Raw genomic sequence first — 12,912 nt, 5'->3', positions numbered from 1 at the left:
TCAGGGTGCTAGTGTGAGTATTAAATGAGATGCTATACACAAAGCACTGAGCATAAGTACCCAGCACATAGTAAATGTAGTAAATATTCAATAATTGCTACAGTAAAGTAAAAGCACTGGGCAGACCTCTCAGTTATTCAGTTATTGTTCTGAAAGCATTATAAAATTTAAAGCCTTTAAAAGGCCCATGAGTCTCCACTACCCCTCCCACTTTTTCATCTTGTTAAAAAAAGGGTTAAATTCAGCCTGTTAATCATAATCATGATGTTATGTCATTTCAGATTAAAAAGCTCTTATACCAATAAGCCTAAATTTGATTTTATCATCTCTAAATAATCTATCTCCAAATGTATTTCACAGGCAGATGAGGATTTAACCTACTCTGTCTCTAGTTTGTGGATGGTTATTTATTTCATCTAAATTACACATCCATTCCAGCATGCTGCTTGGTCCCCAGAGGAAGAGAAAGGGACAAAGATCACTCTAGGAGGGTCTTCAGCCTGGCTAACTGAGAGAGGAGTGATACCACGGGCAGGCAGGGAAGGTGGGAGGGTGTGTGTTTGGCTGGCAGAGTGCCACCTAATGACTTTTGTGTTGAGCATGGTGAGATAATGCAGTGCATTGGTGATTTATGCCTCCAGGTATTTAATCTCTGGCAATGCCTCTTAAACCCAGTATCACTTAATTTCTTGAATTAAGCATGTATGTTTCTACATTGTCAGACATTTGTGTACTTAAGTAATATCAACACGAGTAACATTTAATTTAAAAATTTCTTCCTTTTATTCTTGATTTTTCTATAATTAACTGAAAAGAACATCATCCAACTATTGGATCTATACGTTGTTTCCCCTTGTCTAGTATTCAGAACCATGGGAGATTTAAAAAAATTCCCAGTGGGTTTTAAAGCTTCTGCCTTGTTCCGTGTCCCTTTTACATTTATCACCATTATTCCACCAAGTGCAGTGAAAATGGCGCATCTCTGTTCTTTGTTCTTCACAGGTGTGTAGTAATGAAGCCACCTGCATCTGTGATTTCACCTGGGCAGGGACAGACTGTAGTATCCGGGATCCAGTTAGGAGCCTGCACCCCCCGAAGGACGAAGGACCCAAGGGTTTGTGTGATTTCAGTTTCAATTCCTTGCATACTGAATTCATTGGTACTCTTCCAATGGCGCCAATATAACAACTTCATAGATTTGACAGGAGACACATAAGAATATCTCTTTTTGCCATTAAAATGTATGATTCATATTACTGGAGAATTAAGGGTTCTTGTAATATAACATTGAAAAAAATGTTTAAGGTACCCCTTAGCCTAGAACTGAGATTGGGAAGAAGTAAATATACCGATTTCCTTTCTTTCCTTTAAACCTTGTTCTTCTTCCATAATCACAAATGTTAATCATTTTATAGTTTGTCTAAGCTATGCCAGTTTTTTAATAGATAAACTCTTTTTCACTGACATGAGACTCTGGTCATTCCTCACTACTTGAGTCCTTCCAGAAGGAAGTTGTAGTCTTCCATGCTCTGTTTAAGTACACTTTTGATTAGGAAGAAATTGGAATACTTCACAGACCTTTAATACTTCAAAGAGAAAACGTGAAAGATCTGGACCTTTGTTTTAACCAGCCATTAAAAGGAGTTTAGAGTTAGAAGGAGTCTCAGTGGCCATCTAGAACCACCCTCATTTTTTTTTTTTTTACATCTTTATTGGAGTATAATTGCTTTACAATGGTGTGTTAGTTTCTTCTTTATAACAAAATGAATCAGCTGTACATATACATATATCCCCATATATCCTCCCTCTTGCGTCTCCCTCCCACCCTCCCTATCCCACCCCTCCCGGTGGTCACAAAGCACCAAGCTGATCTCCCTGTGCTATGCTGCTGCTTCCCACTAGCTATCTATTTTACATTTGGTAGTGTATATACGTCAATGTCACTCTCTCACTTTGTCCCAGCTTACCCTTCCCCCTTCCCATGTCCTCAAGTCCATTCTCTACGTCTGCGTCTTTATTCCTGTCCTGCCCCTAGGTTCTTCAGAACTTTTTTTTTTTTTTTTAGATTCCATATATATGTGTTAGCATATGGTATTTGTTTTTCTCTTTCTGGCTTACTTCACTCTGTATGACAGTCTCTAGGTCCATCCACCTCACTACAAATAACTCAGTTTTGTTTCTTTTTATGGCTGAGTAATATTCCATTGTGTATATGTGCCACATCTTCTTTATCCATTCATCTGTCGATGGACACTTAGGTTGCTTCCATGTCCTGGCTATTGTAAATAGTGCTGCAGTGAACATTGGGGTGCATGTGTCTTTTTGAATTATGGTTTTCTCAGGGTATATGCCCAGTAGTGGGATTGCTGGGTCGTATGGTAGTTCTATTTTTAGTTTTTTAAGGAACTTCCATACTGTTCTCTGTAGTGGCTGTATCAATTTACATTCCCACCAACAGTGCAAGAGGGTTCCCTTTTCTCCATACCCTCTCCAGCATTTATTGTTTGTAGATTTTTTGATTATGGCCATTCTGACTGGAACCACCCACATTTTGTAGATGGGAACTCTCAGCCCCTGAGGTCAGGTGACATACTACGGTTACTCAGGTAACCAGAGGCAGGGCTGGGACCAGGACCCAAGTGCCCAATCTCAGGCCTATTCTCTTTTTTTACATCGTGCTATAATGTAGCCTATGTCATCATAAATATGATAGTCACTTTCTCACTATTCTTCCCATTCCCAACCCATTTTATGATTTTCAAAGATCTAGAAAAGTCATCAGTTAAGTAAGCTTACTATAGCATCTATAGCATTGTACCTGAGAAACCAAAAAATTACTAGAACGAATGTTGTGCACCAATGGGCATTGTATATCAGGTTCTTCTTTTTCATGGTACTGCTAACAGTATTTTATAAATAACTATCATGCTTTTTTTTCCTGCAGGTAGGAAAAATACATATAGAAATAGTGTCATTTTGATCTGCTTAGTTTTGGATGAAAGTGCCTTTAAACTCTCTGAGCTTCAGTATTGTCCGTATAGGAAACTATGACTTCGAAAGCATATGAAGTTCCATAGTCCTCAATTCCTGAAGAGATTTAGGCTGATTTGGGTGCATGTGTAATGTTCAGTAGGAGTGGGTGTGTTAAAACACTTCTCATGAGTTTGCTTAATATGCCATGATATTAAGATTCTATAAGAATCACAAGCACACCCTCACAGTCTATTTCTGTTCTCCTTCTATTTCTAGAAAGGAACCAATTCCACTTTTACATTTAGTCTTTTGTTACTTTAAAATTAGTACAAAAAATTCTTGGATCCACCTTCAGAACTTAGATTTAGAGAAGATTTAGGCTCTGACAAGAAGGAGAGATTCATTCTTTCCAAATTTTCTCGCCATAGCATGTCTGTGATTCTCTTAAAGATCTAGATGCTGTTTCCTCAAGTGATGTATAAGGATGCCCGAACAGACGAGCAGAGCTAAAGTGGCTTAGACTTTGTCCTTTTTCATTATGTAGGATAGGGGATTATTAATTGTCTGGTTCTCTCTATTCCCCGTTCCTTCACTCACCTGTGCCTAGAAAACTTATTTAGAAAGAATAAAGTAAACAACTACATTCTAGAGAAGAGAATATCCATAGCTGCCTTTTGTTTTGTTTTGCTTTCTTCCCATTTAATGTGGTGCTAGTCTTCATTATCTTCTAAAGATAACCTTTTTGATCATTCAAGTTTATTGTAGGAAAATTTGAAAATACAGAAAAGATTAAAAAGAGGATAGAAATCATTCTTAATCTGGCAACTCAGAGGTAATCAATGTTAGCATTCTGGTAAATTTCTTTCCTATTGCATATTTTCTTTTTTTTAAAATTCTTAATGAAGACAGTGGAATCATTTGAGTAAACCTACCAATTGGCTCTAAAATTTCTAAAATCCTCATGAATCTCTAATAATCTTGCTTCATTTGAAAAAAAGCCATTAATTGATATAAACAAAGAGCAGTTATTATTGTAAATTATCAGATTTCCAGAAAAGTCAAGCAATTTTAGAACAACTGAATAATGGCTCTATCTATAACGGTTGTTTATATATTTGCAGCCTCTATAGGAAACTCCAGTAATATACTAGGAAAATGGGAAACAACAGAAATAAAAATTTAAACACTTGACTGTAGATTTTTGATATTCTGGTTAAAAGAAGATGGTGAAAGAGAAACTAGGTACTTTACTTCTATTTTTTAATCCAGATAGCAAATATTTATTGATTCTCTACTATTTAAAAGCCAGCACATCCTTGCACATAGTAGGCATTCAATAAATATCACATCCCTTCTCTTTGGGAATATATAAAGGAAGTGAAATGGTGCATGTAGCGCTGATTTTCCATTTATCAGAATCCATTTGTTGTATTGCCTTGCTGAAGAGTAACAAGTAATGAACTCAAGGTATTGAAACAATCAGTACTTCCTTGACTATAGGTTCAGCAGCTGTATGAGGTGCCAAAGTTTTTCTCTATAACTTTGTGCTCTACATTCTTTCTCATGATTGAATTGGTCTGGTGTTGGATCAAGACCAAATTAGTAAAAAATAAAGGTGAATTCTGTGACTCTGTTTCCATTGATTTGAGGAAGTCAGAAATGAACCAGTGTGTTTTGGGTATTCCTTTCATTTTAACTATAGGTTCCTGGAAGAATAAAAATTCAACTTCTCCATCTAGGTAGGGATGAAAAACACACATGAAAGTATTGCCATTGAAGTCACTCTGTACTCGCTAAAGTTGTCCACTGTTAACCCACTGTTTGAAGCATGCTAGACTATTTGCTCCAACTCTCAAATCAAAATTACTAAAAGACAAGAAATAGGATCTCAATGCAAAAACCATGTGGGCGAAGATTTTTTTTAAAGATTTTCTATCACATATTACTTCATTCATGTTTTCTACGTTGTCATTCATTTTACATATGAAGACTTTTCTAGGTCCCTCTTCTCCCAACCTGTTTCCACTGAACTCCCTGAAAGAAATTATTTTGGTTTGTTCTACAAGGGTAAAATATGTTTGAACTCTGTTCAGAAGACCTAGAATTTCCACCTGCTGTAAGGAGAGCCACGTTGAGTACCAGTAATTTTTGTAATGTGGAGGCATCGTTGCACAGTGCTTATTATGAAATACAGTGGAACTTTTCTCACTGGTTGGTTTGCAGCTCCATTGTAGGAGGAAAGAGAAGAAACTTGAACATATCACATGTTTTCATTGATATATATAAGGGCAAAGAATGGTCTTGGGAAGCTTTGGTCAGACCCTTTCATCATGACAATAGTCATCGGATCAGAGATGGAGGGGCCTTAGTGGCAATTCAGTTCAGACCCATTGTTTTAAAAATGAGAAAACTAAATTAACAAGGTTAACAGCTAGTTAGGTGCAGAGCCAACAATAAAACGTAGATCACCTGATCTTCAGCCCAATGTTTTTTTTCTGTTATTGCACACAGCCTGAGTTAAAGCTGGGTGTTAAGTTATGCTGCTAGTTTTCATAGCAGTACTACGTAGAAAGGGTGAAAAATATAAACAGGCAATGATTAAGCCTATTAGCTGATCCATTGCTTGTCAAAGGAAGCATTATATTATTAACATTCAGCAGTATGTTTTCATCCTTCTGTTGTTTGCTGGATTATTATTATTATTTTTAATCTTGGTCCCTGCTATCATATGTGATAAGAGGTAGAATTTTTGAGACGCATATAATATCAAGATACGAACTATGAAATTTTTCCTTTTCTTAGGAATTTCTATTTTATACGTAGAATTCTTCCACAGACTAGTCATGCTTCAGACACTTTGAAATTGTGTTTTTGAAACTGAGCGATTGGCTTTTTGCTTTTCTTACTTTTAGAGACTTTCTGAAACAAAAAGCTGCATTATTTCATCTATGTGATTCCAATGAACCAAAAGGGGCTATAATCCTGCATCCTTTAATACTTCAAAGGCAGGAAGCATCAAAGCCATCATTTGTACTCTATGCACCAAAGTTCTTTCTGCAGAGATTTATTATCTTGTTAAAATTTAAGATTAGAAATAAATACTATACTTAATCTTTAACCAGACTGTGTTCTTTGCTCCCTTACTCTTACACTGTATTTTCTGGAACCAAAAAAAAAGGCATTTGGTAGATAACAAATGAGTGAGTGAATGAACAAATACAGTTACATAATAAATAAATTATTACAGAAATGAAACTAGATCATAGGCCCCTAAAGATCCAAGGAATTTTTTTTCAATGAGAAGATAAATTCTTTGTAGCTGTGAAGAGCAGCTGAGACCTTGGTTTCTGAATATTTTCCCCTGTACAAATCCACCCACCTGTGAGCCACTCAGTGAATTCATGCCAGTTTGAAAACACGTTGAGTCGCTGCCTACTGAAAGAGATAACCCTGTCAAGTATCATGATAAAGAATCAAATGGATTTTACATATATTTTTAGTATATCACCATTAAATGTAGTGGGAGGGAGGGAGAGCAAAGACGGGAGAGGATACCTTTGAAAAAGCTATTTTTCCACTTACTTTTATGTTGCTTTGGTGTTGACTACTCATCAGTTAAGAATTGGAGATAATTGTTCTTGCTCAGGGGAGATTACAGACTATATCTGTTTATCTTGAATACATATTTGAAGCATCTGTAGAAGTCTTGTTCCTCTGGTTGTTTCTAACACCTGCATGATTGATTGCCTAATTCTCTCGGTTCTGCAGTGAGAAATTACATCCATAGCAAATACAAAAAGCCTTTTAAAATAGCTATTTTTAGTCATCATTCATACAGTTACTATAAAGATAACAAATATTCATTTATCATTATGTTTTACAGAGATGTGTGTGTGTTTCCTGTAATTTAGCACATAGAGCTTATATAAGAATTAACGAGGTAATAGTACTCTCACGTACTTCGGGTCTGAGGGCCAATGCCTAAAACTTACGCAAAAAAAGAAAAAAAAATGATAACATGATGTATCCTGGTTAATTTAGTATTCTGAAAGCAATGATTTTCTAAGGACTCAAAAAAAGAAAAAATAAGGCACTCGATCTAGAATACCTTTCATCCCAATATTTACCTCCACAATTTGAAAATCTGAGCCATCAGTTAGGTTATTTTGAATTATAATGTACTGTCATATTTGGAAAACATTGCCACCACCTTATATGTTGGTCTTCTTTCTTTTCCCCTCAATGCTCTCCATAGACTTTCTCTGTTTTCTGTTGTGTCCCCCATCTTTTTCGTTATTTTAAGAACAACTCAGGTTGTGCTTAGTTAATGATAAAACTAGAATCTCTCACTCAGATTATTTGCTCTGTGATAAAATGAAGCAATTGTACAGTTGCTCACCAAGGTCCTCTCTCTTCTTTGGGAGAATATTTAGCTCAAAATGTTAACAAGCCCAATATTAAGCCTTAAAAAATTGTGACTTCGAGTCATAGTTCTTTGTTTGCCATAACACACAATCCGTGTGAATGCAGCCTTGTGGAAGCTAATTTCAGTCTTAACTGGTAAAGTGATTGAAGCCAGTACTTTTGATTCACATAGAAATGTGAGTTAAAGTGCATTTTTGTCCACAGGTTTGCATGTAGAGTCACAGCCGCACAGACACGTTCAACCCTGAATAACCTGCCTTCTTCCTTCAACGCTAAACTTCATCTTGCCCATGCAGAGAGCGCTGGGGACCTGTGCTCATCCCAGGCCCATTTTGCAACATGCTAAAGCTATTCACAGAAGTCGTGATGTGCGGGGATGGAGTGTCTCCACTCAGCCATCCGCTACTGCATGGTTTGAAGCAATTAAGACAGTTGCCCGGAGACCCTAACTTTCTCTCAGTGCATAGTTTATACACTGGAGACTATAAACAAAAACTAAATGTCCCAATGCAATGTATGTCCCAAACATTACAGGTTATTCGAGATACACTTTTCCTTTAGATAAAGTAACTTTCCAGGTAAAAATGCGGTTCATTTGAAATATATTCTGTTTTAAATTTGTAAGGATTTTCACAAAATTTGAATAAGATCTGAATTTTAAAAAAGATATAGCTTCTTAGGCATATTTCACGGTTTGAGAAGTTTATAAAAAGCATAGTAATGGTTTATTACTTTCATAACCAAAATACAGATTTGCTGTTATGCAATTAAAATTACATTTTAATTTTATCTCACTCCGTGTAGGACCTATAACTCAAATTGGATTATTTACATGTTTAAAGTATTTATAAAAGATTATGTTTTTAAGTAGCATTTGTGGAATTTGAACATAAATTCAAAAATCATCCTCAAATATTTGCAATGTGTATGTAGATCTTAATTTCAAATCTTAAAGCAAAGATCTCAATCTTTAACTGACTTTCAAAGCATTTCCTGAACGGATTATATGTATGATAGTGAAATCAGTGTGTAATTAATTTCCTTTGTTAAAAAAAATCTCCGTTTTTCCCTCCACACAGTGAACATGGCCACAAGCAGGCTAATAGGTGCCGTGGCCGGCACCATTCTGGCCCTGGGGGTGATTTTTGGAGGCACAGGGTGGGGAATGGAGTAAGCATCTTTCTGAGTTTCAGAGTGTTTCTGTTTGGTTCCTGGCGTGTGAGCTGACCCTTGGCATCTGACTCCCCCATGTGTTGTCTCCTTGCTGTGTCCCCCGTGGTAGTGCCCCTTGTGGTGTGATTTGGATGTGTTTGTGTCCTGTGGTTTTCTCGTGCAGTGGAGAACCTTCTCCTGTCTGGAACAATGTGGGGCATAAAATAATATTGGGGTGCTTATGATGTCTTCACAATTAAGGCAATGGTCCAAAAGCTTCCATTGCTTCTCCATTTGTAAAAGTAATTTTAAGATACAGACTTTTTTTGGACAAACTATCGACAAAAATGCTTTTATATGAGAGTTTGTTAGGATTCTTATAACAAGTGTAATGTTCACCAGTCAAATAGATCCACGTATACAGCTAGGAATTATCAACAGTTGTAGCTCCTTTTAAAGATAATCCAAATGTAGCCACTAATATTTCCTCCATTTATTTAGAGTGATATAGGAGGCTTCAGCTTAATTTTTTTTAAAAAAGAAGATATTCAGGATACTGCCTTTATTTTCTTCTTATAGAATAGGTTAATCATTCAAATCAGAAGTTTACAGAAATATTTGGAAACAAGGAGCCTTAAGAAAGGGAAGATGTTTAGTGCAAACCTTAAGTGAACAGTTGCAAATTATCTGGTGGGTTTGTCTTAAAAATAACCAGTATATAAATAAATATATTGTGTGCCACTTGCCCTACACAGAAATACAGCTCTCCTCATTGGTGCTTTAATTTAGGTTGCCCTGTACTTGATCCACATCCTCACAAGAGCTGTCATTTCTCCACGGGATATTGCTTTTATGAGATTGCCAATCTGTAGACTAAAAGATTATCCTGATTTTTTCCCCCTCTAATTACAGAGAGAGCATTTACAAATAACAGAAATACCCCACACATGCTGTCTTTTCTATTCAGTGTAGTGGTGGTAACATTCCCCAGTGGCCCAGGAATGATTTCCTAGTATCTTAAGGAAACACCAGATAAACTCTATTCAACCTCCGCAAACCACGGGCACGTTGCTAACATCACACACGTTCCGCCTTAGTCCCATTAGTTGCTGCACACAGTACAGTACGGGCCTGGGAGACCTAGGCACCAAAATAGCATTAAGAGAGGAGGGAGTCCAGAGGTCTCACTTTGTGTTGAAGATTACCTAAGCTTTCTCTCCCCTTGACTGAAGGGCTTTGACTAGACTGGGATCTTCTAACTCACATCCCATCTGTATTGACTGTGAAGCCCAAGGGAAGCTAAAATACTGGAAAAGATATTTTATTTCTCTTTACTTGTTAGAAAATAAATATTTTATCTCTCCTTACTTACTTGTATATGACAGAGGTAAAATATTTAGAGAAAACAAGAACTTTGTCCTGTAAAATTTCACTTTGGGTCTGTTAACTGGATTATATACAGAAGCAACATTCCTTTTCCAGGAGAAATTCTATATACATTTATGTGAAATTCCTCCTTGAAGAAAGGTAGTTTTCTAAAAAATCATCCCAATTCCATTTTTTATATTATTTTATAGTATATAAATTCCATTTTTACATCATTTTATATTATTTATTGGCCATAACTGCAATGTACTAACAGAAGGGATGAATTTTAATAAATTTCCCTTGGAAAAATTTAGAGCTGGGCAAAGTCCAAGGCCTTTGCTGTAAAGCATAGTCTTTGTTACCAACCTTTGTTTCATCTACCCTTGCACTGTTGTTAGTTTGTGGCTATTTCTGGTTGTGACAGGTTAAGTCTGTATAAGCATATATATATATTTTTTTAAATAGATTTATTTATTTAACTTGGTTTCTGCACTCTTTTTGTCTATTAGTTTACTGATTTTTTTCCTTCAAATTCTAAATTTTGCCATAATTGCTAAAAACAGAAATATAGCTTTTTAAAAATAAAATCCACATAGTATGATATAGATGGTTTTAACACTTTTTGGTTCAACTGATAGTATTAATGTTCATTTAGTCACTGAGGATTCCACAGAGCTTTTTTTTTTTTGGTTTTGTTTGGGATTTTTGCCTTTACTTCTACTCCTTAGTTTATAATTGTAAATCAGGAATCATTTCTCATGGATTATGTATTGATTCTAATCCCAACCTATGCTTGCTGAGCTAGTAAAGTACAAATCATTTCTAAAGCATACAGAATGTAGATGGTTATACAAAGTTTTTGAAAGTTTGTTTCAAAATTTGATTCCTTATTAAAATGTGGGAGTTTGGGATTGACATATACACACTGCTATATTTAAAATAGATAACCAACAAGGACCTACTGTATAGCCCAAGGACCTCTGCTCAATATTCTGTAACAACCTAACTGGGAAAAGAATTTGAAAAAAAATAGATACATGTATATGTATAACTGAATCACTTTTCTGTACACCTGAAACTAACACAACATTGTTAATCAACCATACTCCAATATAAAATAAAAATTTAAAAAAAAAGAACAAGAGCAGAAAAAAATGTGGGGAGGAAATACAGCTAAATGGGATAATGTTTAGCAATCTTAAAGATAGTAAATTGTTTTGGCTTTGCAGGCCGCAGGGTGTCTGTCATAGCCTTGTGCGTACCTCTGCTGTCTCTGCATGAAAGCAGCCATAAACAGTATGTAAACCAGTGAACGTGGCCATGTTCCAATAAAACTTCTTTGCCAAAAAAAGCATCGGGGGCATATTTGGCCTGTGATCTGCAGTTCGCTGACCCCCAATTTGTAGCATAAGCTTGAGAGTCAGACAAATTTGTGTTCAGATTTTGCCTCTGTCACTTATTAACTTCTAGAAGCCTCTGTTTCTTCATCTATTAAGCAGGGATAATCATAGTTCCTATCTCATAAGGTTTTTGTGAGGATCAAATGAAATAATATTTGTCAGGAGCTTAGAACTTCACCCGGCATGTAGTAAGTGCTCAATATACAGTAGGTAATCTGCTTTTCCTGCACTCATTATTATTTATTATTTTCAGTGTGTCTCTACAGGCCACTGAGATTTGTGTTCTGTAGAACCTCAGTGGTTAGTCCTAAGAGCGTGTCACAGCCCAGGAGCCTGTGAAGACCACATCCCCCAGCCTCCCATTGTCCCCCAGACTCACTCATCCTCCACCTCCCCACTCATGCCCACAGCCCTGGGTGGTCTCCGAGTAAAAACACATAATGCACACAATTTTGGTGCTGCTAAAAGTGGCATCCATTTATGTACACAGTTGAGGGCACTGATGTGAGCAGAAAAGAGAATTTTTTACACAGAAATGAATGTATACACCAACTCAGGATTTTAGGGGAGCTATGAAAATTGGCCTCGAGACTTCTGGAACAGAGATGTATAGTTAGGACTGGAAGTGGCTTGCTGTTAGGAGCACTGGACCTGCATATTAGCATACTGGAGGTTGTGATACTTAGAATAATTCGTGTGCTGAAGTTAGTGTTTCTTACATTTAAAATTAGTGAGCTAAAGTGTTTTCCACGTGGGTGGAGAGGATTTACTGTATGTTTCAACTCTTAAACAACTGATAGAAGCTCCACCTTGCATTTTCTTTCTTGCTGTCTTTCCGACTCTATCTCTCTCTCTCTTTTTATTTTATTTTATTTTATTTTTTACTATCTCTAAGCCTCAGATTTCTCTTAGCAATAACTAGAAAATTGAAGATAGATTCAGTCGAACCTAAGGAATCTTTTCCCCATTTCTACAGAATTACCCGAATGAATTTTATGCTTCCTTTATATCTTGTCTTTGGAACCCCATGTTGCTGTGTAAACACTGTATAGGTCTGTGCAGTGAAGCTCTTTGAGAGCTTCAAAGTTTCTATTTATTTATTGATACCCTCCTTCCGACTTCTAAATTTTAACTGTCTCCAACGGGGGATAAAAAATTTAGCATTCAGACAACTTTATGTGCTGCTTGAAAGAGCATTTCAGTGGAATAGTTTTCCTTCTTTTCATGCCCTCATTTGCCAGTCAGATTGGAAGAATTCTAACTCAGTCGTGTTCTTTATTTGCTCTTTTACTTGTTTGATTTGTGATACTGGGAAAGGGGAGGAGAAGAAAGGTGGGCAACGGCAGCAATTGGGCATGCATAATTTGCTTCAAAGTCTGAAAAAGATGAATGGAATGAATTATTCTGTCAGTGGTGCAGAAACTTTAGATTTCCAGGGAGATGAATCCAAGCAGTAGCTGTCTATAAATAAAGGCGATTTAAGTGTTTAGCGATCTTTTACGCAGGGGACTTACTTCGTGAAACCGCTTATCTGCCTGTCCCTGGTGGTAATGAAAGTGGTCTGCTCATATGACTTTCTTCCCATGATCCTTTG

The 12,912-nt window shown here is 36.5% G+C and overlaps 1 protein-coding gene and 1 long non-coding RNA gene across 5 annotated transcripts in view; one reads left to right on the top strand and one right to left on the bottom strand.

Moving 5' to 3' along the window:
• LOC309631140 overlaps positions 1–12,912 on the bottom strand; it is a 283,441-nt gene that overhangs the window by 191,061 nt on the left and 79,468 nt on the right. The gene's annotated exons all lie outside the window — the stretch shown is intronic.
• Positions 1–12,912, top strand: part of ADAM23 (ADAM metallopeptidase domain 23) — a 166,080-nt gene that overhangs the window by 142,325 nt on the left and 10,843 nt on the right. For 2 of the 4 annotated variants that reach the window (XM_082397056.1, XM_082397055.1), the window contains exon 24: positions 1,003–1,114. In XM_082397056.1, the coding sequence (XP_082253182.1) occupies positions 1,003–1,114 (112 nt within the window). The other 2 variants (XM_082397057.1, XM_082397058.1) reach the window with 2 other exon arrangements.

The sequence above is a fragment of the Balaenoptera borealis genome (assembly GCF_965194805.1).
Source record: "Balaenoptera borealis genome assembly, chromosome: 6".
NCBI lineage: Eukaryota > Metazoa > Chordata > Mammalia > Artiodactyla > Balaenopteridae > Balaenoptera > Balaenoptera borealis.
The sequence above is the reverse complement of the archived record's forward strand: the minus strand, read 5'-3'. Positions and strand labels throughout refer to the sequence as shown.